The sequence below is a fragment of the Marmota flaviventris genome, chromosome 6 (genome assembly GCF_047511675.1).
Source record: "Marmota flaviventris isolate mMarFla1 chromosome 6, mMarFla1.hap1, whole genome shotgun sequence".
Classification (NCBI taxonomy): domain Eukaryota; kingdom Metazoa; phylum Chordata; class Mammalia; order Rodentia; family Sciuridae; genus Marmota; species Marmota flaviventris.
This window is the reverse complement of record NC_092503.1, coordinates 111,241,142-111,267,958: the sequence shown is the minus strand read 5'-3', so window position 1 is coordinate 111,267,958 and position 26,817 is coordinate 111,241,142. Positions and strand designations below refer to the sequence as shown.

General features: G+C 37.3%; 1 protein-coding gene and 1 pseudogene across 5 annotated transcripts in view; both read left to right on the top strand.

Annotated features, from left to right (window-relative positions):
* Ubr2 (ubiquitin protein ligase E3 component n-recognin 2) overlaps positions 1 to 26,817 on the top strand; it is a 140,816-nt gene that overhangs the window by 98,185 nt on the left and 15,814 nt on the right. For 4 of the 5 annotated variants that reach the window (XM_027950387.2, XM_027950386.2, XM_071613385.1 and 1 more), the window contains 11 exons: positions 9,022 to 9,221; positions 11,546 to 11,639; positions 12,462 to 12,623; positions 15,596 to 15,699; positions 16,337 to 16,415; positions 19,802 to 19,950; positions 20,345 to 20,400; positions 24,125 to 24,221; positions 24,461 to 24,528; positions 25,786 to 25,921; positions 26,635 to 26,725. In XM_027950387.2, the coding sequence (XP_027806188.1) occupies positions 9,022 to 9,221; positions 11,546 to 11,639; positions 12,462 to 12,623; positions 15,596 to 15,699; positions 16,337 to 16,415; positions 19,802 to 19,950; positions 20,345 to 20,400; positions 24,125 to 24,221; positions 24,461 to 24,528; positions 25,786 to 25,921; positions 26,635 to 26,725 (1,236 nt within the window). The remainder of the gene's footprint in view (positions 1 to 9,021; positions 9,222 to 11,545; positions 11,640 to 12,461; positions 12,624 to 15,595; positions 15,700 to 16,336; positions 16,416 to 19,801; positions 19,951 to 20,344; positions 20,401 to 24,124; positions 24,222 to 24,460; positions 24,529 to 25,785; positions 25,922 to 26,634; positions 26,726 to 26,817) is intronic. The other variant, XM_071613383.1, reaches the window with a different exon arrangement.
* On the top strand, positions 779 to 2,479 carry LOC114104329 (putative monooxygenase p33MONOX pseudogene; annotated as a pseudogene).

Sequence of the window (26,817 nt, the reverse complement as noted above, 5' to 3'; positions counted from 1 at the left end):
CTTGATTTTAATTCTTATGCTATAGAAATCCTATTAAGGAAGTAGAGACCTAATCCAATATGATGGAGATTGGGGCCTACTTTTTCTTCTATTAGACGCAGGGTCTCTTGTTTAATTCCTAGGCTTTTGATCCACTTTAAATTGAGTTTTGTGCATGGTAAGAGAGAGGGGTTTAATTTTCATTTTATTGCATATGGATTTCCAGTTCTCCCAGTACTATTTGTTGAAGAGGCTATCTTTTCTCCAATGTATGTTTTTGGCGCCTTTGTCTAATATAACTGTAATTATGTGGGTTAGTCTCTGTGCCCTCTATTCTAAGGAAATGGTTTTAGTATATTTTATAAAAGATTCCTGACTGTTCAAGTCATTAAATATCTGTATTCCTGGAGCTTGTGCTCTCTAGTCTGTGGTGTTGCAGCCACTCTCACGATTGCTTGGGTATGGACTGTGCCACAACCTCTTTTGGACCCACTTTAGTGCCAGAGACTGGACCACAGACACCTTGGAGTTTTCTGGAGAACAGAACCTCTGAATGGAGTCTTCCTGGGAAGCTTTGCCAATTTGCAACATCTGGACAATGTTCCTCATTCACACCTGTCAGTGAGCATAGTCATGACATTATTTCACTGTAGTGGCAAGGACTCAGCTCCAAAATTATATGTAGAAAAAACACCTGGATTCCAGTTTTTTCAGAGCTTCAAGACAACCAGAAGTACCTGTTCTTGGGCCTTTAGGCAAGATTACCCTGCCCATTCAGCTATGATGATGCCCTTAAGGACCCAGCACCCATAACTCTTCCTCCATCAGACATAGGCAGCATCTCCTAGAAGTCGGTGATTCCAGAGCACAAGTATCAGCATGTTGCCAAGGAGGAGGAAGGAGAGGTCAGTGTAACCTTCCTGCCATGACCCTATCAACAGTCACTGATAGTATGGACAAGGTCCCAGAGTTACCCATGTTATCATGAATTCTCTGATTACAAAACAGACCCAGGCAGGACTGAGAGACGCTAGCTATACACCCCACAAGGGCCTTACTACCAAGGAGGCCAAGTATCTCTGAGTATTGCAAGCATTTCACAAACTAAAGCTACAGAGTGGAAAAAATAACAAAAGCAGCCTGCATCAGCCTAGTCCATTCCAAGCAACACCCCTCACTCTTTCCCTAAGCAGAGGCCCAGAGGCTGGTCTTCTGGTTCCTCTGTATCCTTACCTCGTCCAAATCCTAGCACCATAGATCCAGGAAAGGACAGAAACTCGTCAGATAAATGGTGACTTTTTGGACCCTGACCTCTTCAGAAGCCTGATTCTGGAGGTTTTGCCATCCATGACTGAAAAGGAGCCCAAAAGCCCTCTCCCATGGAGTTGATTTGTGCCCAGGTCACCTGAATGGCTGAAGATCCAGCAACCATCAAGCCACCCAAGATGGATGTCCCAGCAATAGAAAGGAAGAAACAACTGCCGTGGACCCATAATCTCAAATTGCATGACTTGAATGTGCTCACACCCACTGGATTTTAGAGTACTTTCTATCCCAGGTACTCAGGATAGAGGGTTTCTTGTTCTTTATCCTCCTTTTGCCTTGGCTATAACATAGGAATGGTATATTAAAAAAAAAAAAAAAAAAAAGCTGGGCACAGTGGCACATGCCTGGAATCCCAGTGGCTCCAGAGGCTTGAGACAGGAGGCTTGCAAGTTCAAAGCCAGCCTCAGCAACAGCAAGGCACTGAGCAACTCACTGAGACCTTGTCTCCAAATAAAATAGGCTGGGATGTGGCTCAGTGGTTGAGTGCCCCTGAGTTTAATCCCTGGTTACCTGCCCCCCCCACCCCACCCGCAAAAAAAAAAAAAAACACTCTCAAACTGAGGCTAAAAGTAGACACAAAATTAATTCTGAGAAACATCAGTGCAAAGCTTGTCCTTGAGTGGAAGAAACCGTTTCGTAGTGTTTTAAAGTCAGATTTAAAAAATCTCAGCAGTGATATTTGGGGAACTTTTTTGTATTAGTACCCCAGACCATAACTTTGATTATTGCTTACTAGATGAATAATGTTTATGCTATTCCATAACCTAGGCTTCTTTTTACCACCATCAACATGAGCATTGACAAATCATGGTGTAGAGGTATCTGCTGACAAGTTTGGGTGAATTTGGCCTTCTCGATGTGGCTGATGCTGTGCTGCAGCTTAGGGGGACCTAAGACCTGTTTAAGATTTAGGTACAGTTAACAGCTAGACTTGGCAAGGGCCCCTCTTTTCTAAGCTAAAACTGGACTCTCCTTGCTCTTTGGTCACCCTAATGGATTACTTTGTCCTGGTAGCCAGTTCTTCATGCTTCTTGGTACCTCATGCCACTGCTGTTGGAGGGCTGCTTCTCTTTTCCATGTCACAGAACAAACACTAGTTTTACATATCCTTTCTTGCACTTTAAAGTGAGATTAGTTTAACTCCAATTTGGTTGGAAACTTCCTAAAGGGAGAAAATTAAGGCTATTGATTTGATATTAACAAATGGAGGTTAAGATTTTGTTTGTTTGTTTTTTGTGGTCCTGGGGATTCAACCCAGGGCCTTGCACATGCCAGGCAAGTACTCTACCATTGAACTATACTTGCTGCCTTGGGAGTTCATGTAAAATTAGGTCAATTATTTCAGTTATTTCAATTTTTTTGTTCAGGTCAGAGCTTAAAATTTTTTTGGAGAAGAGATGGAAAAATTCAAAATAACAAAAACATTTTTCACCAAAATGAGCTTCATAGCTTCTTGCAACACATATCTTAGAAACCGTGTTTTTATTTATTTTTAAATTTTTTTTTTTTTTAGGTGTAGATGGACACAACACAATGCCTTTATTTATTTTTTTTTTAATTTTTATTGTTGGTTGTTCAAAACATTACATAGTTCTTGATATATCATATTTCACACTTTGATTCAAGTGGGTTATGAACTCCCATTTTTACCCCGTATACAGATTGCAGAATCACATCAGTTACACATCCATTGATTTACATATTGCCATACTAGTGTCTGTTGTATTCTGCTGCCTTTCCTATCCTCTACTATCCCCCCTCCCCTGCCCTACCCTCCCCTCTTCTCTCTCTACCCCCTCTACTGTCATTCATTTCTCCACCTTGTATTTTTTTTCCCCTTTCCCCTCACTTCCTCTTGTATGTAATTTTGTATAACCCTGAGGGTCTCCTTCCATTTCCATGCAATTTCCCTTCTCTCTCCCTTTCCCTCCCACCTCTCATCCCTGTTTAATGTTAATCTTCTTATCATGCTCTTCATCCCTACTCTGTTCTTAGTCACTCTCCTTATATCAAAGAAGACATTTGGCATTTGTTTTTTAGGGATTGGCTAGCTTCACTTAGCATAATCTGCTCTAATGCCATCCATTTCCCTGCAAATTCTATGATTTTGTCATTTTTTTAATGCAGAGTAATACTCCATTGTGTATAAATGCCACATTGTTTTATCCATTCGTCTATTGAAGGGCATCTAGGTTGGTTCCACAGTCTTGCTATTGTGAATTGTGCTGCTATGAACATCGATGTAGCAGTGTCCCTGTAGCATGCTCTTTTTAGGTCTTTAGGGAATAGACCGAGAAGGGGAATAGCTGGGTCAAATGGTGGTTCCATTCCCAGCTTTCCAAGAAATCTCCATACTGCTTTCCAAATTGGCTGCACCAGTTTGCAGTCCCACCAGCAATGTACAAGTGTACCCTTTTCCCCACATCCTCCCCAGCACTTGTTGTTGTTTGACTTCATAATGGCTGCCAATCTTACTGGAGTGAGATGGTATCTTAGGGTGGTTTTGATTTGCATTTCTCTGACTGCTAGAGACGGTGAGCATTTTTTCATGTACTTGTTGATTGATTGTATGTCCTCCTCTGAGAAGTGTCTGTTCAGGTCCTTGGCCCATTTGTTGATTGGGTTATTTGTTTTTCTTATTGTTTAATTTTTTGAGTTCTTTGTATACTCTGGATATTAGGGCTCTATCTGAAGTGTGAGGAGTAAAGATTTGTTCCCAGGATGTAGGCTCCCTATTTACCTCTCTTATTGTTTCTTTTGCTGAGAAAAAACTTTTTAGTTTGAGTAAGTCCCATTTGTTGATTCTAGTTATTAACTCTTGTGCTATGGGTGTCCTATTGAGGAATTTGGAGCCCGACCCCACAGTATGTAGATCATAGCCAATTTTTTCTTCTATCAGACGCCGTGTCTCTGATTTGATATCAAGCTCCTTGATCCATTTTGAGTTAACTTTTGTGCATGGCGAGAGAAAGGGATTCAGTTTCATTTTGTTGCATATGGATTTCCAGTTTTCCCAGCACCATTTGTTGAAGATGCTATCCTTCCTCCATTGCATGCTTTTAGCCCCTTTATCAAATATAAGATAGTTGTAGTTTTGTGGATTGGTTTCTGTGTCCTCTATTCTGTACCATTGGTCCACCCGCCTGTTTTGGTACCAGTACCATGCTGGTTTTGTTACTATTGCTCTGTAGTATAGTTTGAAGTCTGGTATCGCTATACCGCCTGGTTCACACTTCCTGCTTAGCATTGTTTTTGCTATTCTGGGTCTTTTATTTTTCCATATGAATTTCATGATTGCTTTCTCAATTTCTACAAGAAATGCCGTTGGGATTTTGATTGGCATTGCATTAAACCTATAGAGAACTTTTGGTAATATCGCCATTTTGATGATGTTAGTTCTGCCTATCCATGAACAGGGTATATTTTTCCATCTTCTAAGATCTTCTTCTATTTCTCTTTAAGGTTCTGTAGTTTTCATTGTATAAGTCTTTCACCTCTTTTGTTAGGTTGATTCCCAAGTATTTTATTTTTTTTTGAGGATATTGTGAATGGAGTGGTTGTCCTCATTTCCATTTCAGAGGATTTGTCGCTGATATACAGGAATGCCTTTGATTTATGCATGTTGATTTTATATCCTGCCACTTTGCTGAATTCATTTATTAGCTCTAATAGTTTCTTTGTAGACCCTTTTGGGTCTGCTAGGTATAGAATCCTGTCTGCTGCAAATAGTGATAATTTAAGTTCTTTTCCTATTTTTATGCCTTTAATTTCTTTCGTTTGTCTAATTGCTCTGGCCAGTGTTTCGAGAACTATGTTGAACAGAAGTGGTGAGAGAGGACATCCCTGTCTTGTTCCAGATTTTAGAGGGAATGCCTTCAATTTTTCTCCATTCAGAATGATGCTAGCCTGAGGCTTAGCATAGATTGCTTTTACAATATTGAGGTATGTTCCTGTTATCCCTAGTTTTTCTAGAGTTTTGAACATAAAGGGATGCTGTACTTTGTCGAATGCTTTTTCCGCATCTATCGAGATGATCATATGGTTCTTATTTTTAAGTCTATTGATGTGGTGAATAACATTTATTGATTTCCGTATATTGAACCAGCCTTGCATCCCAGGGATGAATCCTACTTGATCATGGTGCACAATTTTTTTGATATGTTTTTGTATCTGATTCGCCAGAATTTTATTGAGGATTTTTGCATCTAGGTTCATTAGAGATATTGGTCTGTAGTTTTCTTTCTTTGAAGTGTCTTTGTCTGGTTTAGGAATCAGGGTGATGTTGGCCTCGTAGAATGAATTTGGAAGTTCTCCCTCTTTTTCTATTTCCTGAAATAGCTTGAAAAGTATTGGTATTAGTTCCTCTTTAAAGGTTTTGTAAAACTCTGCTGTATACCCATCCGGTCCTGGGCTTTTCTTAGTTGGTAGTGTTTTGATGGTTTCTTCTATTTCCTCAATTGATATTGGTCTGTTCAGGTTTTCTATATCCTCCTGACTCAATCTGGGCAGATCATATGACTTAAGAAATTTATCGATGCCTTCACTATCTTGTATTTTATTGGAGTATAAGGATTCAAAATAATTTCTGATTATCTTCTGTATTTCTGAAGTGTCTGTTGTGATATTGCCTTTTTCATCCCGTATGCTAGTAATTTGAGTTCTCTCTCTCCTTCTCTTCGTTAGCATGGCTAAGGGTCTGTCGATTTTATTTATTTTTTCAAAGAACCAACTTTTAGTTTTGTCAATTTTTTCAATTGTTTCTTTTGTTTCGAATTCATTAATTTCAGCTCTGATTTTAATTATTTCTTGCCTTCTACTTCTTTTGCTGTTGTTTTGCTCTTCTTTTTCTAGGATTTTGAGATGAAGTATGAGATCATTTATTTGTTGGTTTTTTTCTTTTTTTAAGGAATGAACTCCAAGCAATGAATTTCCCTCTTAGAACTGCTTTCAATGTGTCCCATAGATTCCGATATGTTGTGTCTGTGTTTTCATTTATCTCTAAGAATTTTTTAAGTTTCTCCTTGATGTCTTCTATAACCCATTGATCATTCAGTAACCTATTGTTCATTCTCCAAGTGATGCATGATTTTTCCTTCATTCTTTTATCGTTGATTTTCAGTTTCATTCCATTATGATCAGATAAGATGCATGGTATTATCTCTACTCCTTTATATTGTCTAAGAGTTGCCCTGTGACATAATATATGATCTATTTTTGAGAAGGATCCATGTGCTGCTGAGAAAAAAAGTGTAACTGCTTGATGTTGGGTGGTATATTCTATATATGTCAATTAAGTCTAGGTTATTAATTGTGTTATTGAGTTCTATAGTTTCCTTATTCAACTTTTGTTTGGAAGATCTGTCCAGTGGTGACAGAGGTGTGTTGAAGTCTCCCATGATTATTGTATGGTGGTCTATTAGACTCTTGAACTTGAGAAGAGTTTGTTTGATGAACATAGCTGCACCATTGTTTGGGGCATATATATTTATGATTGTTATGTCTTGTTGGTGTATGGTTCCCTTGAGCAGTATGTAGTGTCCCTCTTTATCCCTTTTGATTAACTTTGGCATGAAATCTATTTTATTTGATATGAGCATGGACACTCCCGCTTGTTTCCGGAGTCCATATGAGTGATATGATTTTTCCCAACCTTTCACCCTCAGTCTATGTATGTCTTTTCCTATCAAATGCGTCTCCTGTAGGCAGCATATTGTTGGGTCTTGTTTTGTGATCCATTCTACTAGCCTGTGTCTCTTAATTGGTGAGTTTAAGCCATTAACATTTAGGGTTATTATTGAGATATGGGTTGTTCTTCCAGCCATATTTGTTTATTTATGTTACTAAACATGGTTTGTTTTCCGCTTTGATTATTTTTCCCCCCTTTACTGTACTACCTCCCACTGTTGGTTTTCATTGTTATTTTCCATTTCCTCTTCCTATAATGTTTTGCCAAGGATGTTTTGAAGAGATGGTTTTCTAGCTGCAAATTCTTTTAACTTTTGTTTATCGTGGAAGGTTTTAATTTCATATTCCATCCTGAAGCTTAATTTCGCTGGATACACAATTCTTGGTTGGAACCCATTTTCTTTCAGTGTTTGAAATATGTTATTCCAGGATCTTCTAGCTTTCAGAGTCTGTGTTGAAAGATCAGCTGTTATCCTGATTGGTTTACCCCTAAATGTAATCTGCTTCCTTTCTCTTGTAGCTTTTAAAATTCTCTCCTTATTCTGTATGTTGGGCATCTTCATTATAATGTGTCTAGGTGTGGATCTCTTATGATTTTGCACATTCGGCGTCCTGTAGGCTTCTAGGATTTGGGATTCTGTCTCATTTTTCAAGTCTGGGGAGTTTTCTCGTATTATTTCATTGAATAGATTGCTCATTCCTTTGGTTTGGACCTCTATACCTTCCTGTATCCCAGTGACTCTTACGTTTGGTCTCTTTATGTTATCCCATATTTCTTGGATGTTCTGCTCATGGTTTCTTAACAGTCTTGCTGAGCTGTCTATGTTCTTTTCAAGTTGAAATACTTTGTCTTCATTGTCTGATGTTCTATCTTCTAAGTGTTCTACTCTGCTGGTAGTATTCTCAATTGAGTTTTTAAGTTGGTTTATTCCTTCCTGCATTTCTAGGATTTCTGTTTGTTTGTTTTTTATAACCTCTATCTCCCTGTATAGTTGATCTTTTGCTTCTTGGATTTGTTTATGTAATTCATTGTCGAAGTGATCTTTCATTGTCTGATTTTGCTGTCTAATGTCTTCCTTGAGACTCCGGATCATCTGAAGCATGTATATCCTGAATTCTTTATCTGACATTCCATCTGCTGCAGCTATTACCTCTTCTAAAGTTGAGTTGACCTGCATTGCTTGTGGTCCTTTCTTTACTTGTCTTTTCATACTGCTCGCGTTTCTTTCTGCTTGGTGAAACTGTTGTGTTATTGAAATTTTCCCTCTATATATTTATATTGCTCTTGTATAGTTGAAAAGTCTCCCTTGCAGGGGTGGGCAGCAGCTGTGCTCCTCCTCCAATTGGGGTGATCGGTCTACCACGCTGTCGGGTCGCTGGGCCTGTTCTGCCGGTCGGTCGCAGGTCTGCCTACCTTGCAGGCGCGGGCGGCAGCTCTGCTCTGCCCCTCCTCCAATTGGTGTGATGTGTCTACCACGCCCGCGGACCCCTGGGCCTGTTCTGCCGGTCGGTGGCAGGTCTGCCTACCTTGCAGGCGCGGGCGGCGGCTCTGCTCTGCCCTTACTCCAATTGGGGTGACGTGACTACCACGCCGGCGGGTCGCTGGGCCTGTTCCGGGCGCGGGAGGCGGCTGTGCTCTGCCCGTACTCCAATTGGGGTGACGTGACTACCACGCCAGCGGTTCGCTGGGCCTGTTCCGGGCGCGGGCGACAATACCTTTATTTTTATGTGATGCTGAGGATCAGACCGGGTCCCGCCCACACTAGGCGAGTGCTCTACCTCTGAGCCACAATCCCAGCTGATTTTTGTTTACATAGGAACTGACCCTCTCATAGAGAAGCACTAAAGTCCAAAATTGTCAGAACAACTAATTTATTTGTCTTCTATTATGATCTTTTATTTGCACGATAAAAATTCTTAGTAGATTCTCAAAAAAAAAAAAAAAAAGGTACATACCTGGAGTCTACTGTTTTATGATTCTATAGAAACCTTTTACACTAATTCATTATGTTCATAACCTTTTTGTTACAGCCCTGTGGTTTCAGATGTGAAACTTATAGCACTGGGCCCAGCACAAACTCAGGTCCCTGAACAAAGACAGTTTGTTACCTGTATATTGTGTCAAGAAGAACAAGAAGTTAAAGTGGAAAGCAGGGCAATGGTCTTAGCAGCATTTGTTCAAAGATCAACTGTATTGTCAAAAAACAGAAGAAAATTTATTCAGGATCCAGGTAAGTCATAGCCAGGTCCTTATCCTCTTAATAATGACTGCCAATTAATGTGGTTGTTAGTGTTTAGAGATTTTATTGATCTAACATTAACTCCAGAGGTATGGTGCTATCTTTAGCAGGTGAGTTGTCAGGAATTAACTTAGATAGATATGGAACCCCTCTACCAGTTAAATATCAAGCCAGAAGCACACAACTGATAAATAGGAGAAATTCAAATAAAAGCTTTTCTTGTGATGTGATAGTAACATACTGTGGTATTTAATCGTCTTTCCTGTCATTCAGCATACTTGTAAAGTCCATACTTTGTTGATACATTGAAATAATAGTAATTACTTTGTCTCATAGATAGAGCCAGAATGGATTATTGAGAACAGTGCTGTGAGTTACCTATGAGAGTAGCAAGCCTAGAGCCAGATTTGGACTTAGAATAGTGATATCTACCACAAATAGGTTCCCCAGAAAGGAGCATTTTGAAACAGAGACTACTGTGCAGGACTTTTATTAGGGAGAGCCTTGGGATCAACATCTTTAGAAAGAAAAGAAGCAGATTTGAGCAAAGTGAGACATTGAGCTATAATGTAGTCCCCAAAGGGCCTCAGCCAGCCTAATGGGAACTCTGGAGCCTGATAACCTATCAGAATTACCCTGAATTGGGGTGAGAAAACTGTATCTTTTACCCTAAATCTGATAAATGACTGGTTGCAAATCACCATGAAAGGAGGCCCAGCCAGTTTTCTCTCAAAGATGGATAATAAATATTCTTCCAAGACTTGAAAGGAGTATCATTCATTCCCACAGGGAGATCTGAACAGCACACCTTTATGTTTGTCATCTTTAGCTTGTTTACTATGTGTATATTCCTACGTGTGATAACCAATCAACTTTGAGAGTAAGAAACTGTCTTAGGAATTTCCAAAGCATTTCTTTAACCAGGAATTTCCAAATTAGGAATTTCCAAAACACTTTCACAGTAAAGAAGGTTCAAGAGCTCACATTGAAGAATAGAAGGTTAAAGGGCCCACTGGTAGGGTTGCAATCTCTCTACAAGCAAAATCTTCATAATGTGACTCTTGAAGCATCCCAGTTACTAAAAAAAAAAAAAAAAAAAAGTTTCATCTTTAAAAAATGGTTCTTTGAACTGTGTGCTTTATAAATTTATTCTGAGTCAAAGATAGAGTTCCTAATTTTGTTTAACATATTGCGAAAGAAAAGACTGGCTATAAGTGGATTTTCCAAATATTTTCACAGTTTATATCATAAAAGATTTTCTTTATGTTTTTATATTTTCATTGTCCTGATATATAAAGCATATTGAAACTCTAGTAATTCTTTCTAGAGTATTATGGAATTTTAGAGTTATATTAATATATATAGAAAACTCAAAAAACTCAAGAAGATATTTATCTTGTCTTCTCCTTTTGAATATAAAAATTAATACCCAGAACAAAAAATTCTGAATTAATTTTCCTTCTCATCTGATGTAGTATAAGCTTAGATAATTCTTTTATCAGTTTGGCTCTAGTACAGTGACTGTGATTATTATATGCATGAGTGTCTTTATAGGCAGAGTCTTCTAGGGAGCACCCTTTATTGTCAGAACATCTTTTTTATTAGAGTTCATTGTGTCACACAGTCCCATGAAGACTAACCTTTTTACCTTAAGCTCAGGGCATGACGACATGATGGAGGGAATTAGAATCTCTGGATGCCCAAAGATTGAACATGTAGTCTTGGGAATTGGTTTCAGGAACCCCAATGGACACCAAAATTTTCACGCACTCAGGTCCCTTATACAAACAAAATGGCATAGTATTTGCATGTAACCAGTGTACATCCTTCTGTATACTTTAAATCATCTCTGGATTACTTAATTACCTTATACAATGTTAATTCTGTGTAAATAGTTGTTACACTGTAAGTTTAGGGAATAATGATAAGGAATAGTTTGTTTATCAATACAGGTACAATTTTATTTCCCCTAATATTTTTGTTCTCCCTTTGATTGAATCTATGGATGTGGAACTCAAGAATGTGGAGGACTAACTACTTAAATACAGAGTTCCAATTTCAGTTTGCAGATGGGAATGTTTAATTAATTTTCTCAAAGTGATGAAAATTAGATAGTTCAGCTTCCTAAATAATCCAGGGTCTTGACCCTAAGAAAAATTATTGATAGCCTAAATGAAAGGAAAAAATTAGCATTTCATTTCAAGTTTACAAGTCCTTATCAAGGATTTCACAAATTTAAAGTTGCACATTTATTATAGGAAAACTAAATGCTTGGATTTTGTTGTTGTTTTGTTTTTGTTTGTTTTATAATGCAGAAAAATATGATCCATTATTCATGCACCCTGATCTGTCTTGCGGAACACACACAGGTAGCTGTGGGCACATTATGCATGCCCATTGTTGGCAAAGGTAATTTATATTCTTAATACTAGCTTATTTGAAGGTGCAAAATTGAATTTTTAAATAAAGGAAATTCCACTGTAGATGAAAATGAAAAAGAACTTAAGGTGTTGAAAGTAAAACTCCATATTGTTTGCCTAATAATGAAAGTGATTTGTTTTGTCATAGGTATAAAGGAGTTATTAGAAATTTCAAAGTATGTCAAATATATTTTTTGGTGTAGTTTTATATCTGTCTCTTTGTTATCCCTCCAAAGAAGGGTGTAGATCTGTGTTAGGTAATAAACTAGAGGGGGAAAAAAGGCTTTTTACAATGGGATAAGCTCTAGAAAAATAATTTTGTCTTTCCTCAGATCCAAGGTGAATAGCTCTTGATTCTAATGATGTTAGTCCTTACTTTGTTACTCCCCAAGGTCTGTAAGGACTCCTATGTTAGGATGAGATAACACTAAATTTGTTCTTCCTTGATACTTTCTATGCTTCTGAAAATCAACAAGTCAGTATTATTATCCTAGCACTGTGCTTACTGAGTTATCATGAACTGCCCCAAACAAGTCAGCCCTGTGGAAGTAACCAGACAGCCATCATATCAGAAGTTTCTGTTGTTGCTTCTAAAGTACTTGTTTGCAAGTCATTTTTTTTCTTCCTGTTTTAAAACTGTTAATCCATTTTGATTGTTAAAACAACTTAAAAATTATAGTACCAGTGTTAAAATAATTCAGTTTATTTTTTAAGGATTTGTAGAAACAAATCCTTAAAATGTTGATGCTTATGACTTTTGTTGAAATAAATTACCATTTTTTTTGATGCCTCCTGTTCTCTAATTGTAAAGGTATTTTGATTCCGTTCAAGCTAAAGAGCAGCGAAGGCAACAGAGGTTACGCTTACATACAAGTTATGATGTAGAAAATGGAGAGTTCCTTTGCCCGCTTTGTGAATGCTTGAGTAATACTGTTATTCCTCTGTTGCTCCCTCCAAGAAATATTTTTAACAGGTAAGTTTTGACTCATGATGCCTTAGAATAAAGCAATAGTTTGTTTTCAAGATAATAATAATAAGAAACTCTCCATAGGTAATTGCATAATGTTTTCCAGGTACTTTCCTGGGAAATAAAATAACTTCATCTAGTTATTACTTCTAACTACCTATGGGTTATGATTTTGATTTTCAGGGAGGAACAGGCCAAAATTCAGGTTTCTTATTCACCCATAAATACTATAGAAGATATAAAATCTCTGTGTATTCATGAAAAATAAGTCTTTTTTATTTTTATTTTTTGTAGTTGTAGATAGACAGAATGCCCTTACTTTGTTTATTTTTTACATGGTGCTAAGGATTGAACCCAGTGCTTCACACATGCTAGGCAAAGTGCCCATAAGACTTTTTTTTTTTTAATCTAGGCACTTTACTTTAAATATCTCCCTCACGTTTTATAAAAAATGCTCAGTAAAACTGGTAACATGAAAATCTGTTGATGTGTATGTCAGCTTTTCTCACTGTGTCCAAAATAGCTAACAAGACAACTTAGAGGAGGAAACATTTATTTGGGCTCATGACTTCAGAGGTTCAGTCCATGGTCTGCAGGTTCTGTCTCTCTGGGCCCAAGGTGAGGTAGGGCATCATGGATTATGGATGTAGAGGAAAGATTTCTGTTCTTGGTGGTCAGGAAGCTGAAAGAGGAAGGGGCGCCTCAGGGAAGGTGAACTTTTCAAGGGCATGGCCCCAGTAACCCACCTCCTCCAGCCATGCCCCACCTGCCTAACGTTACTACCCAGTTTGTCTGTTCAAACTGGGAAGGACTGATTAGGTTACAGCTCTCATAATCTAGTCATTTCACCTCTCAACATTGGTACATTAACCCAGGAGATTTGGGAGGACACTGCATATTCAAACAGTAACAATGTGTTTTGTTTTTATTTGTTTTTGTTGTTTTGAGAGGTACTGGGGATTAAACCCAGGGTCACTTAACCACTGAACTACATCCTCAGCCCTTTTTATTTTTTATTTTGAGACAGGATACCACTAAGTTTCTGAGGCTGGCCTTGAACTTGCAATCCTTCTTTCTCAGCCTCGTGAATTGCTGGAATTACAGGTGTGCACCACCACACCCAGCCTTAACAAGGTGTTTAAAATGGAAAGTTCCTGAGCCACCCAAGGGTGCCTCCTTGCAGGAAGATCACAAGTTCAAAACCAGTCTAGGCAACTTAACTAGACACTTTTAGGGTACTTCAATAGCAGTACTGGACATACTCATTTCACGTTAATTTGATACTGTATACTATTGAAATCTGAACTTCATTTCTCAATTTAGAATTCTCCTATCTGCTTTATATGCACAAATACAGGTTGTAAATATCTAATCTGAAATGGACCTACATGACACTTAAGAAATTTCAGATTTTGGAGGATTTAGATTTTGAATTTTCAGATTAGGGGTGCTATACATAAATATTCCAAAATCAGAAAATATCCGAAATCTGAAATACTTCTTTCTAGTCACAGCATTTTGGATAAGTGATATTCAACCTGTACTAATTTAAGTTTTATGAATATAAGTCATTTATTTCTGTATAATTATTTGCATTCAATTCAAAGCAGAGTCAGGTTTTTCTTTGAATTTTATGAGTTCACACTTTGACGTTTTAATCTATGCTACCACAGTAGGTTTCAATGTAAGCTGATGTGTTTTAATATAAAGGAATGTAGTGGTGCATATTGACACCTTCATTTGAACTAATAAAAAATTAATCATTAAAAATGCTGGGGAGTGATATTGGCCAAATTATATTGTTATATTGTGTGCATGTACAAATATATGAAACAAAACCCATCGGTAGTACAATTGTAGTGCACCAATAAAAGAATGAGGAAATAAAGAAATTAATCACTGGGCTAGGAACATAGCTCTAGTGGTAGAGCACTTATATAGCATGTGCAAAGCCCTGGATTTAATCCCCAGCACCACACATACAAATAAATAATAATCATTATGATTATAGATTTACTGCATATAGGGAGAAATCATACTTGTTGACTTTCACCTGCAGCTTTGGTGGTTCCGTTTTTTATTTTCTTATCCCATGAGAGTCAAGTATGTTTTAGTTATAATTGAAGACAGTAATAATACAAAAAGAATACAGTCTTTGGAGTCTAACAGAACTGAATTTGAATGCCACCTTGTGTCTTGTGGCCTTATTCAAGTTACATAGCTCTAAACCTCAGTTTCCTCATCAGTAAAATAGAGACAGTAATATATAAATGTGAATATTTGAGGATTAAATCTAATACTGTGAGAGGCTTACAGTAAAGTGCTTTTGCTAATAGCTTGTCACATAGTGAGCACTTAATAAATATTAGTGGTATTGATTATGATATTTAAGAAATTCCAGCAAATTGCAGCACTGAAAAAAATAAAGTTTTGTTTTGTTGGTACCAGGGATTGAACTCAGGGGCATTTAGCCACATTCCTAAGCCCTTATTATATTTTATTTTGAGACAAGGTCTCGATAAGTTGCTGAGGCTGCCTTTGAACTCATGATCCTCCTATCTCAGCCTCTCAAATTGCTGGGATTACAGGCATGCACCACTGCATCTGGCTTGAAAGTAAAGTTTTAAACAATGTTATTACCACCTAATGACCTTAATGTTTTTATTTCCATTGACCAGTCAGGGATTTTTTTTTTTTTTTTTTTTAATATGGACACAATATCTTTATTTATTTATTTCTATGAGGTGCTGAGGATCAAACCCAGGCCTCACATGTGCGAGGCAGGCGCTGTACCACTGTGCTATAGCCCCAGCCCTATTCAGGTTTTTTTAAGGCAGCAAATTTCCTCTTGCCTTTAAAAAAAAAAAAAAAAAAAATTGAAATGTGTCAAAAGTACTTACCTGTGATGATTTAAGAAGTCTTTTGTATATTTAGTAACTACAAATAAAGTACTATATGTTCTCTATAATCTTTTCTAGCAGGTCAAATTTTTCAGACCAACCAAATCTGAGTCAATGGATTAGAACAATATCTCAGCAAATAAAAGCATTACAGGTTCTTAGGAAAGAAGAAAGCACTCCCAGTAAGTTCTGGTAACCCATTTTCTTTATTTTTTTCCTCTGAAGTCTGAAATGATTGGAAAATATATTTTCAGAAGAAATCATTTAAAAGAGAAAGATTCCATTTAAAATTTTGATTCATTTTAATTTTCTTTGTCTTGACAACTGAATTTTATCTTACTGCGTTACTTTTCATACCTTAAAAATATACAAGCTCATGGGAATTTATGGAAAATATTTCCCACTTATTCCATTTTGTCAATAATCTTCTGGGATGAAGGAGATTATTAAAAGGCTAACTGTAGTTCATGGTGGGCTTTATTGTTAGCTGCATCAAAGGCTCCCCAAGTTTCATAGAAGGTGCATTGCACTTATGACTTTGGAGAAACAATATGAGCAGAATTTATATCATTGGTTTTCACAAAAACAAAATAGCATGTTCTTTTGACTCTATCACGAGGAAAAGCCTAAGTAATTGAAGAAAGTACCTCATTCAACCAAAGCAATGGTATTTTTCATGCTTTATATGGATATTATGCCAGTGTTTATTAATGGAACATTTTTTTCCTGGTTTTTGTTTTTGTTTTTTGCCTACATGACCGAAACATAGAAAAGTGTTGCGATCTATTAAATAATGGTATAAAATGCCTGTTTCTATAGATACTGCCTCTTCAAAGAATTCAGAGAATATGGGTGAATTACAGCTCCCTGAAGGGTTCAGGCCTAATTTTCATCCTAAGTGAGTATATTATTTTACTTCTTTTATATTTAGTCCATTTGAAATTAAGTCAGCAGGTAGTAGCAATATGATTTGGCAAGCTAGAAAGCAAATGTTACAGAATACGGATCTTGAATACTGATCTTGAATTCCAGGATGGTATTTGTTTCAGTATATTGGAAAAAAAAAATCTAAACCATGTGGCATGTTTGACTCTTATCAACCTCTTCTATTTTGCATTGCCAACTTCCTGCAGTTTCCATCTAAGGATCCTTGATATCTCATCAGGACATATAACTCCACAAACTACTCAGTTTCCCCACTAAACTTCTGACTTCCATGTTTCTACTATGGACCCATAAAACTCTTAGTAACCCAGTATTTTCAATCCTGTTTTTACCCCATAGCCAATTAATTACAAAATGTATAGATTTTTAACTAGACTACTTGGTTCAGTTCCCAGCACCAATGCTTGTTAACTGTAACTTTAAGCAAATTGCTTAACCTCTTTAAACCCCAATTCCCTCATCTGTAAAGTAAGGATGACTCAGTTATTATGAGGGTAAGGTGACATGCATGTATAACCACCTGGAATCTGTCCCTGGTGTTTACCAAGTAATTCAATGCATAGAGAATTTAATGGCTTTAATAGGAAACAAACATCAGTCCTCTATCTCCCATGCTCCTCTCTCCACCCCCAATTCTGTCATTTTACTTGTCTCTTCTAGTATTTACCTCCATATTTCTAATTCAACATTATCTTTCTGTTGACTGGTAAATTATATCATATTTTGGTTAAATCAATTGTCAGTATTTAGAACTGTCTCTTCTGATATAAGTTGCATATTGTATTTCCTTTTGTCTTTCCTATAGTTAATAATTACCTTTTCCTGTACTTGATTTTATATATATATGTGTGTGTGTGTGTGTGTGTGTGTGTGTGTGTGTGTGTATATATATATATATGTATGTATATATTTCTAGCTGTTTTTGTTTTGTTTTGTTTTGTTTCTGAATGGTGCAATTGGTCTGTCAGAAGCCTGGCAATTGAGTTTATAACTGCTCAGACCTATCATACACTCTGTCCTGGAGCCCTCCCCAACACAGCTTCACAGCTCTATCCTCCTGTACCATTCCCCCTGGAGCTTTTCCCTGATCATGCTCCTCTTGTTTTCTAGATCATATATCTTCATCTTTCCTTACTCCCTCTGAACTGATAGATTCTTCAGAGTCCCAAGAAAGGATACCTAGATGTTAAATTTTCATGTCTGAAGTAATGTTTATGTTTATTATTATTATTATTATATTTATTTTTTATGTGTAGATGGACACAACACAATGCCTTTATTTTTATGTGGTGCTGAGGATTGAACCCGGGTCCCGCGCATGCTAGGCAAGCAGTCTACCGCTGAGCCACAATCCCAGCCCCAGTAATGTTTATTATATCCATAAGCTTGATTGATAATTTGTGTGTGGAAATCTAGGTTAGAAGTAATATTTCATCTAGATTTTGAAGGCATTGTTTTTCTAACTTCTAGGATCCATTGAGAAGGTAATGCCATTATGACTTCTGTTGCGCAACTTTATTACTTCTAGAAACAGTTGGGACCTTCTGTCCCCAGAGTTAAATTTCTCTGACATTTCTTGTTATGTGAATCTTTTTTCATTTATTTAGTTGTTTTCAGTAAGCCTTTTGAATCCAAAGATAGGTGTCTTTATTTCTGAGAGTTTTTTTTATTTGTTGTTTGTACTTTCTTAGATAATTTTCTCCTTTCATTTTCTGTTCTTTGAGTAGTATTACTAACAGCTCACCATTATCCTTCTTAGATTGATCCTCTAAATTCTTTTCGTATTTATTTATTTATTTATTAATTACCAGGAATTGAACCCAGGGTCACTTAAACACTAAGCTATATCCCCAGCTCTTTCTTATATTTTATTTAGAGACAGGAAGTTGCAGAGTTGCTTAAGGACTAAGTTGCTAAGGCTGGCTTTGAACTCACAATCCTGCCTCAGCTTCCAAGCTGCTGAGATTACAACTGCCTGGCTGATTTTCTTTTAACTTATCTCTGTTTTCCCTGATATCTTCTTCTTCTTCTTCTTTTTTTCCCCCCTGCTTGTTTTGATTTATCTCTTTGATGTTTTTAAATGTTAGTTGATCTTTGACAGTAAGGAGGTCATTGGGTACTTGATGGATAACTTAGAGCTTGTTGACTTGTGAGCCTCACAGCCAGGTGATCAAGCCATCACTAGTCTCAGTTGTGTAGAACAACTTGCTCCTTAGAATTCTTCACTGGAAAAAGCAGTGTGTGGCAGTGGGTATGCATCACTGAAAGAGGGCTAAGGGCCCCATAGTTCATTCTGTAGACTTTTGTCTATTGCCTTGTTTGCAACTTTATTCCTCCCAGCTGCTGACCCAAAGAGCAAAACTCCTCTCAGGCAGGGACAGTGGGACAGTTTGCTGTCCCAGATTATTCTTTTACATATAATTATCTCTAAATACATGTTAAATGGTTCATTTCCTATATGGGAAAGTGCGTTTAAGAAACTGAACTGTTGGGGGATGGGAATGGGAAAGATAGTGGAATGAATCAGACAAAACTTTCCTATGTTTTTTTTTTTAAATATATTTGTTTTTTAGTTGTAGTTGCACACAATATCTTTATTTATTTATTTTTATGTGGTGCTGAGGATCAAACCCAGGGCCTCTCATGTGCTAGGCGAGTGCTCTACCACTGAGCCCCAGCCCAACTTTCCTATCTTCATATATGAATACATGACTAGTGTAACTCCACATCATGTACAACCACAAGAATGGGAAGTTTTATTCCATGTATGTGTAATATGTTAAAGTACATTCTACTTTCATGTATAACTAAAAAGAACAAACTTTTAAAAAATAAAGAAACTGAACTCTTTCACTGGGCACAGTGGCACACACCTGCCATCTCAGCAGCTTGGGAGATTGAAGCAGGAGGATTATAAGTTGAAGGTCAGCCTGGGCAATTCACAAAACCCTGTCTGAAAACAAAAAATTTTTTTAAAAAGAGATGGGACAGGGGCTGGGGATGTGGCTCAAGCGGTAATGCGCTCACCTGGCATGTGCGGGGTGCTGGATTCGATCCTCAGCGCCACATAAAAAAAATAAAATAAAGATGTTGTGTCCACCGAAAACTAAAAAAAAAAAATATTAAAAAATTTTCTCTCTCTCTCTCTCTCTCTCTCTCTCTCTCTCTCTCTCTCTTTAAAAAAAAAAAAAAAAAAAAAAAAAAAAAGATGGGACGTAGCTCAATGGTAAAGCACCTCTAAGTTCAATCCTTGGCACAAAGAGAGAGAGAGAAAACACTGAATCATTTTTATTGATGTGTACAACTTATTTTGAACTACTATGTATATATCCATTTCAGGAATCCTTATTCTGAGAGCATAAAGGAAATGCTAACAACATTTGGAACTGCTACTTATAAGGTGGGACTAAAGGTTCATCCTAATGAAGAAGATCCCCGGGTGCCCATAATGTGTTGGGGTAGTTGTGCATACACCATTCAGAGCATAGGTAAGAGACTGATGGTCATTTCTCTTTTAAGTCACAAGCATACATTGATAGGAATTCTGTGTAGAGTCCTGGTTTTCAATGAGGTGTTAAGAGTAGACAAAAATATGGAGAAATAATAAGTATAGTAAACTGACACAATGCTAATTTGACACTTTAAAAATTAACCACAGCAACAGAATGGGTTTTGGTGGCAGTTACATTACAGTGTCTTATAAACTGAGGGAATATGGCTTTATTTTTACTTTTCATATGAAATTCTTATGAAAGTCTTAAAGATTTCAAAACCTGACAATATTATGCTTTCTAAAGAAAGGGTTGGTTTTGCACTTTTTCAATGATCATAACAAAATGTATGCATAGCAAAATTATCATCTTAATCATTTTTAATCTGCAGAAAGAATTCTGAGTGATGAAGATAAACCATTGTTTGGTCCTTTGCCATGCAGACTGGTAAGTTCTGAGTTTATTCAATTCAAAGGATGAAATGGAAAGTAGGTGGTTTACTTCTTTTAAACTTACAAACCTGAAAGTTTTTTTAACCGTGCCTTGACACCTTTTTAGAGTAAAATCCTTTGTTTTTTTGTTTTTTTTTGGGGGGGGGGGTTGGTAAAGCTATCAAAGAAGTAATGTTTGTGACTAACTTGTGTGTATGTGTGTTGCTAGGGATCAAACTCAGGGCCCCAGGATGCCTGGCAAATGTTCTACAACTGAGCCACATCCCCAGCCCATTATTTAACTTTTCTTGATATTTCTAGAAGTAAAAATGAATTTCTAAAGTAACTATAACTCTTTTCATCTGAATCTCTTGCTTAATTAAGCACTTGAAAAGATAAAAAGAAACTAAAACCAAGAGTGCATGTTCTTGAGGTATTCAATGCTGTAATTGGAAATAAATAGAACACACCCTCTACCACATTTGGCCACTTTTATAAATAAATAACATATAAGTAAGTACAAATTCATGTTGAACTGGGTACGAATAAAATGAGGAAGGGAGTACAATCATGGCTTGCTAATATTTACTCTGTAGCTTAGTGTGATAGTGTTGTATACTGCTTGTTCAAGCTTATAATCATAAAAATGCCTTTGAGAAAAAAATTACCCAATTTTATTCATTTAGAATCACCTGGGAAGTTTTGAGAAATACCAGGCCCTATTCTAGGTCACTTAAACAAGAGTCTCTGGAGATGGACCCCAAGCATTAACATTTTTTTAAAAGTTCCCAGGAGCCAGTACTGAGGACCTCATCAAGAAACAAAAACCAATGTAGAAAATATAGTTGTCAGTCATCACCTGTTTAGTTTGCTGGCTTTGTTTTCATTGCAAACACCTAGAATCTCAGAGGTTTTAGGAATACAGATTTTGCATTAGATGTTCTCTGCTATTATTGGGCATTAAAACCCTCTCTTGAAATTTTAAAAAATATAGAAAGTTAGCCCCCTCAGACTTATTAATTAGAATATTTAGGAATATTTGTTTTGTTTTTGTGGTGTTGGGGATTGAACTCAGGCCTTCTGCATGCTGGGCAAGTGAACTACCAACTGAGCTATATCCTAGCCCTTTTGGAGTAGAGTCTGAGTTGTATCTTTATGTAAATCAGCAGAATGGGGAGTTCACATCAGTTTTTTTTTTAATAGGTATAGATGTATGCAGTACCTTTATTTGATTTACTTATTTTTATGCAGTGCTGAGGATCGAACCCAATGCCTCACACGTGCTAGACAAGTGCTCTACCACTGAGCTACACCCCCAGCCCCACATCAGTCTTCATTAATGTGATATGATTGATATGACTATCAGATCATTGTTGACTATAAGGTATTTTTTACTGTAGTATAAGAATTGATAGGGCTGGGGTTGTGGCTCAGCGGTAGAGCACTCACTTAGCATGGGCGAGGCCCTGGGTTCAATCCTCAGCACTGCCAAAAATAAATAAATTAATTAAAGCTATTGTATCTAACTACGACTAAAAAATAAATATTTAAAAAATTAAAAAGAAGAATTGATAAATATGTTGACTATTAAAAAGGCAATCATAAGTGTATAATACAGAGTTTGTCTAGTTTTATTCTGTTCATATTATTTTATAATAATATGTAGAGTGTCTTAAGCAGACTTCTGAGAACTCTTTTTTTTAATATTTATTTTTTAGTTGAAGTTGAACACAATACCTTTATTTTATTAATTTTTATGTCGTGCCGATGATTAAATCCAGGGCCTTGCACATGCTAGGCGAGTGCTCTACCGCTGAGCCACAACCCCAGCCCCTTCTGAGAACTCTTTAAGATGCTCTTCAAGCTTTATCTTCCCTGGCATACCTCTCAGAGCCATATGCTATAAATTAAGTATCTCTTTTCAGTGACAACTACCACCTTCAGTTGTCTCCTTCCTCCTCTTCCTTTTCCCACCTGCAAAGCTTTAAGCTTCTTGTGAGCAGAAAGAGAGTGAGTTTTCTTTTCAGTGTTTATTGAGCCAAACAATACAGAAAATTTGAAAAATAGAGAATAAGCAGGAAGAAAAAGAGCATCAACTTCACCCCTGTCCACATTTTTTTTTTTAAAGAGAAAGTGAGAGAGAGAGAGAGAATTTTTAATATTTATTTATTTATTTTGGTTTTCAGCGGACACAACATCTTTGTTTGTATGTGGTGCTGAGGATCAACCCGGGCCACATGCATGCCAGGCGAGCGCGCTACCGCCTGAACCACATCCCCAGCCCAATGTCCACATTTTTTTATGAACATATTTATACTTGATTATTATTTTCCTGTAGTTTTGTACCGGTTGTATTTTTCACTTTCAATTAAGAGTTTTCTCGTTCTTGCTACTTAGTCTTTTTTTTTTTTTTAGTTGAACATGGACATAGTACCTTTATTTTATTTATTTTTATGTTGTGCTGAGGATTGAACTTAGTGCCTCGCACATGCAAGGCAAGTGCTCTACTACTGAACAACAACCCCAGGCCTACTACAGTGGGGAGACGGAGGCAGGAGAAGCTGAGCAGCTCGCCCAGGCCGGGGGATCCAGGGTCCAGAGCCAGGTGTTCCCGGGCTCCGGAGCCTGTCCCTCTCCACACTACTTAGTCTTAAAAACAGTTTTTTGTTTGTTTGTTTGTGTGTGTGTGTGTGTGTGTGTGTGTGTCTGCCTACACCTTGGTTTGTGTATACATCTTCTTGTACAGTTTCCCCAATGTTTGAAGTATTTCCTATACTTTGGAGTATCTTTTTAGAATAAATATGAGGAAATACGGCATCAGCTTCTTGGGAGAGTTTGTTGCTGGCTAGCTGTTGATACATGTACTGGTATTCTTTTCCAGAGAGAACTGGCAACATGATGGCAAGGAAATGACTCTTTTTTGGTGGGGGTGGAGGAGGTGGTGGTGTTGGGGATTGAACCCAGGGCTTTGTGCATGCTAGGCAAGCACTCTACCAACTGAGCTATTTCCCCAATGAGGAGATGACTCTTTTTGATACCATGGATTAAAACCCTGGGTTGCTTAACCCCTGAGCAACATCTTCAGCCCTTTTTCTACATTTTATTTTGAGACAGGGTCTCGCCAAGTTTACTTAGGGCCTCAGCTTCCCCAGCTGCTGGAATTACAGATGTGTACCACCACACCCAGCAAGGAGATGACATTTGTTCATTCAGGATATAATTAGATATTTTCCATACTGTTCATTCTGCTAAAGACATGTCATGAACTAGTTGTGGTGCCATATGCCTGTAATCCCACCTACTTAGAGACTGAGGCAAGAGGATCAAATGTTTGAGGCCAGCCTGAACAACTTAGCCAGACCCTGTCTCAAAATGAAATAGAAAGGTCTGGGTGTCACTTTCCTATAATCCCAGCTTTACAGGAAGCTGAGGCAGGAGGATCACAAGTTGGAAGCCAGCTTGAGCAACTTAGAAAAACCCCTTGTCTCATATTTTTTTTTAGAAAAGGGCTAGAGATATAACTCAGTGGTAGAGCAATTGCTTAGCATGTGTGAGGCCCTGGGTTCAATCCCCAGTACTACAAAGAATAAAATAATAAATTAAGATGTCATAGATTCCTTTTCCTACCATCTATAGCGATGTCATTGTATATACAGGTGGGCTTTGAATTAGCATTTCTGAAAGAAGAAGGCTACATCTTTTGTTGACTTTTGATAATTGTGTCAATTTCTTTATTTCAGGATGACTGTCTCAGGTCACTAACAAGATTTGCAGCAGCACATTGGACAGTGGCATCACTTTCAGTGGTACAAGGGCATCTTTGTAAACTTTTTGCATGTGAGTATTAATATGTTTATAATATATGATATGGAAATGTCTCATCTGAAATTTTGTTTTCAGCTGTATAACTTCTCAGAAATGAAATATTTGGTAGTACTGTTTTTGTTAAATGTGAGCTCTGGCTCATTAATTCATATATAACTTGCAAAAAGATAAATTAAAACTATGTTTTATGCCTTTTAACATACGTTGGCATATGAAATGTGCTAATGAATTCTTTTTCTTTAAATCTGTAGCATTGGTGCCTAATGATAGCTATGAAGACCTTCCATGCATATTAGATATCGACATGTTTCATTTATTGGTGGGTATTTTGCAGTTTGTTAAAGTTCTCTTTATTGTTAACTTTACCTTTGGTTTGGTGAGTAGTATGGAAGCATAGAGAAGGTGTTATCTATCATATGCTATTATTCTTAACTTCTCTATATAATTTTTTTATGAGGAGCCTTGGAAAGAAAATATTTGGGAATCTAGTTGACAGACTTGATCTGGGTATCTAGACATCCTCCTTCTCTTATTTTACTCTGAGGCTGAGGTCATTAATTTAGCCTGTCTGTGCTTTTTACATATAATAAAGAGGTAAAAATAATAGCAGCAGCCTAAGGGCTACTGCTGGTTCATAGAGTTTTTTTGTGCATTTTAGCAAATCTGTCAGATACAATCCTATGGTTTCACTGCTTAATGACAGACAGTTCCTTTTTATGATTCAGGGAGAGAGACAGCTACTGAGCAAGTGCAGTGTGGTACCAGGACGCATAGCTGGCCAAGCAGTAGGTGGCCAGATATCAGCCCCCACCTCAGGTGGGTTGCCTTGCACAGGTTCCAGAGTGCACTGTCACATAGTGCAGCCCAAGTGTTGTCCCCGTAATCTCTAGATTCATCAGTATTTCAGAACTTCATGGGTTAATCTATATACAGATTATATTTTAAGGACTATAGACACATTTTAAGGAATATAAACCTAAAATGTCAGCTGTTGTTATTATTTCCACTGCTACTGCAAACACCATTGTTGGCAGCACCATACCAGCAGCAGGGGACTAGCATTTATTGTGTACCTACCTGTTTTCACATACACTCAGGTTTGTCCTCAATCCCTACTATTGCTTTATTCCAAATTTCTTATCTCAAGTTTACCAGTAGAAAAACTGATGCTCGGAGGTGTTAAGTTGTCCCAAAGCTCATACTTTTTCCACAGTTTCCTCCCTTGAAAAATTTCAGGTGTTTTATTTCCATTAATAATAAGCTTTTTGTGTCGGGCAGTGGTGCAAGCCTGTAAGTCCAGTGGCTCAGGAGGCTGAGGCAGGAGGATTGTGAGTTCAAAGCCAGCCTCAGCAATTTAGTGATACCTTGTTTTAAAATTTTTTAAAAAGGGCTGGGTTGTAACTCAGTGGTAAAGTGCTTCTAGGTTCAATTCCCAGTAACCTCCCCTGCCTCCACCCTCATCCCCCCAAAAAAGCTTTCTTGAAGGGCCTAAACTCAGAAGGGATTATGGTAAGAAAATGGGAGTGTGTTTAGCTGTGAGGAAAGGCACTGACTGATGTTCTGCATTGGTGTCTAGGTGGGCTTGGTGCTGGCTTTCCCTGCCTTGCAGTGTCAGGATTTTTCAGGGGTCAGCCTCAGCACTGGAGACCTCCACATTTTTCATCTGGTTACTATGGCACACATCATACAGATCTTACTTACCTCATGTACAGGTAACTCTTCCTTTTTGTCTTCTTGAATTTTCTCAGTTTAAAAAATGTTAGAGGAGGGCTGGCTCAGTGGTAGAGTGCTCGCCTAGCACATGTCAGACACTGGGTTTGATCCTCAGCACCACATAAAAATAAATAAATAAAATAAAGATATTGTGTCCATCTGTAACTTTAAAAAAAAATAATACTAGAGGAAAAAGTATTTTGGGTGAGAATATATAAATTAAAATTGGGTTTTGTGCTTTTTCTGTTTATTCTCATGTAGAAGTTTTGAAACAAATTTCTTTCTCCTTTTAAAATCCCCTAGCAATGTAAATGTTTGTACTTTTGTTTCATAAGTTCATCAACATATGAGTACCAAAACAGTGGAGCCCCTTAGAATTTTATGTTTAAAATGCCCCCCCCCCTTTTTTTTCACTCGTATGTTTGTTAATCACTGTTAAGTCATGTATTACATTCAAACTTCCTGGTTTTTCATACCTTTAGGATGATACTTTAGCTGATTTCATCCATAGTATGTCAGCTGGCTTGCTGATCTGGTGGAGATCAATGGAGTGCTCACACTTTGAAGGATTAAAATTCTGTATAGTTTGTGAGAATACTTTATGTTATTTGTGAGTGTACAAATATATTTAAATGCTTAACCTATGTGATCATCACTCCATTTGACAACACAGTAGGAAAATACAGAGTGCTAGTATTTCCTTATCTTTCAGAAGAGAATGGCATGGATCAAGAAAATCCCACTGGTGAAGAAGAATTAGCAGTTCTTGCTTTGTATAAAACCATTCACCAGTATACAGGAAGGTGAGATTATAATCTTTATATGATTGACTAAATATTAGTAGGGGTCAACATGAAAAAGGAATGTATTTGTTAATTAGGAGAAATTGCATCTA